General features: G+C 42.2%; 1 protein-coding gene across 1 annotated transcript in view; it reads left to right on the top strand.

The window, feature by feature from the left end:
* Window positions 1-1,398, top strand: part of mrps27 (mitochondrial ribosomal protein S27) — a 10,097-nt gene extending 8,699 nt beyond the window's left edge. The window contains exon 11 of the mRNA XM_014002642.1: window positions 1,009-1,398. Coding sequence (XP_013858096.1) covers window positions 1,009-1,281 — 273 coding nt within the window. The 3' untranslated portion in view covers window positions 1,282-1,398. The remainder of the gene's footprint in view (window positions 1-1,008) is intronic.
* Window positions 1,399-1,775: the final 377 nt, after the last annotated feature.

The following is a 1,775-nucleotide window of genomic DNA, read 5'->3' as shown; positions in this document are numbered from 1 at the left end:
AGCCACAGCTGTGCCAAACATTACCAACAGCATCAATACGGTTATATAATAAGCTGATAACCAAATAAAACATTTAAATAAAATATATGTTACTCACCAGAACTTTTTATTATCTCTTTAAAAACTCCATCCTCTTATTCCTCAAGAAAAATCCAGCTCTGTCATACAGGTCCTCCCGTTTTTGTTTCAACAATAAGTCCTTTCCTATCACCACCATGGAGCTAACACTAAAACTCCAGTCTGTTCTGTTATGTGTTTTTGTTATAAGTTTTAATTTTCTGTAACTCTTAAGAATGTCCGCTCAGCATTTAGCTTCAGAAATGCTACAGAAATTTAGTTTCCCGGTTCTGACTGTCTGCTCTCTGATCAGCCAATCAAACGACGAGAAAATGTTGAYGCTGTCCGAGGCCAGCTCGCAGGCTCTGGTGTCTTCACCTCAGCACCTGATTGSTCAAAGCAGCAGTATCGCTCTCATGTGTTTCACCCTTCAGGTGCCTTCACTGCTCGTTCTGAAGGCCTGAGGCAGATTTGTGGACCCTAGCAACAGATGAWGATCAAAATATGATTGGATAAAACCTCTAAAATAAATACAAGCTGCTGGAAGCTGCGCAGCCAGGACAAAAACTATGAAACAGATATTTCAAGAATAATTATATCCTAATAATAATATTAATAACTATTATAATAAATGAAAAATATTAGTGATTCTGATTGTGTTTAGGCCAGCAGAGAASGCTTTGCTGGCCCTGACGGCACACCACTGGTTCTGAGCCTCGCTGTGACCTTCTAAARTGACTTATTTCTAATTTTACTAAATAGATTTTGAATTTTGCCCGTCAACTAACGAAGCAGAAACCTAAATATCCAGTATCTCACTTCTTGAAAAACTTTTTTTTGTTTGTTTTTGCATTATTCTGAGAATCCCCCAAAACACAATTTCCCTCTACCCTGAAAAGATCAGTTTGTCTTCTGTTCCTTTACCATCTTTCTGTCTCCCGTCCTCTGCAGGAGCTGAGCAGTCAGCTGGAGTCTCAGGGTAAAGTGGAGCCCGCCTCCTTCCAGGCTTTAACGACCACCCAGGCCCAGCAGAGCCTGGCCGCAGCGGAGCAACAGGACCTGGAGCAGTACGAGAAGCGATTGGTGGACTGGGCGGCTGAGAGGAGGACGCTGATCCAGAGGGAGAAGGAGATGAGGGCGAAATCTGAACAGGAACGACAGGAGCGGTTAGCTGCCAAGGCTGCAGCTGAACAAGCTGCAGCTGAACAAGCTCAGACACAGTGACCGTGCTTTTAATGGAACATTGCATCCACACGTGACCAGTTATTCCTGTGTATATTTACTGTGCTYGCTCTGCTAAATAAGTTGTCAAATTAAACCGATTTTGATTTGTAGAAAAAATTGTGATGTTTTTATTTTTCATGTGGTTAAAAAATTGTTCCATTGCAGCTATCTGACTTTATCTGAGCAAGGGGGGGGGAAAGAGGGAATAGCTGCCCCCCTCCCCGCTCTTCCTCTGCCTGAAGTCATCTTTGTCGTACATTTGTTTCTTTTTCTGTCAGAAGATTGTTTGGACCTTTTCTCCCACGGAACATGTATTTGTTAACAGCATCTCCAGAAAACCAAATACTTTGCAAAGGAAGGAAAGCATTAATGACCAGAAAACCTTTTTTCATTCACATGTGAAAACATCGAGTCTTGCAGCTAAACATCCTGATCACCATGAGAAACACACACACACACACACACACACACACACACACACACACACACACACA

The sequence above is a fragment of the Austrofundulus limnaeus genome, unplaced genomic scaffold (genome assembly GCF_001266775.1).
Source record: "Austrofundulus limnaeus strain Quisiro unplaced genomic scaffold, Austrofundulus_limnaeus-1.0 Scaffold14, whole genome shotgun sequence".
NCBI classification, from domain to species: Eukaryota; Metazoa; Chordata; class Actinopteri; order Cyprinodontiformes; family Rivulidae; genus Austrofundulus; species Austrofundulus limnaeus.
This window is presented reverse-complemented; position numbering and strand designations above follow the sequence as displayed.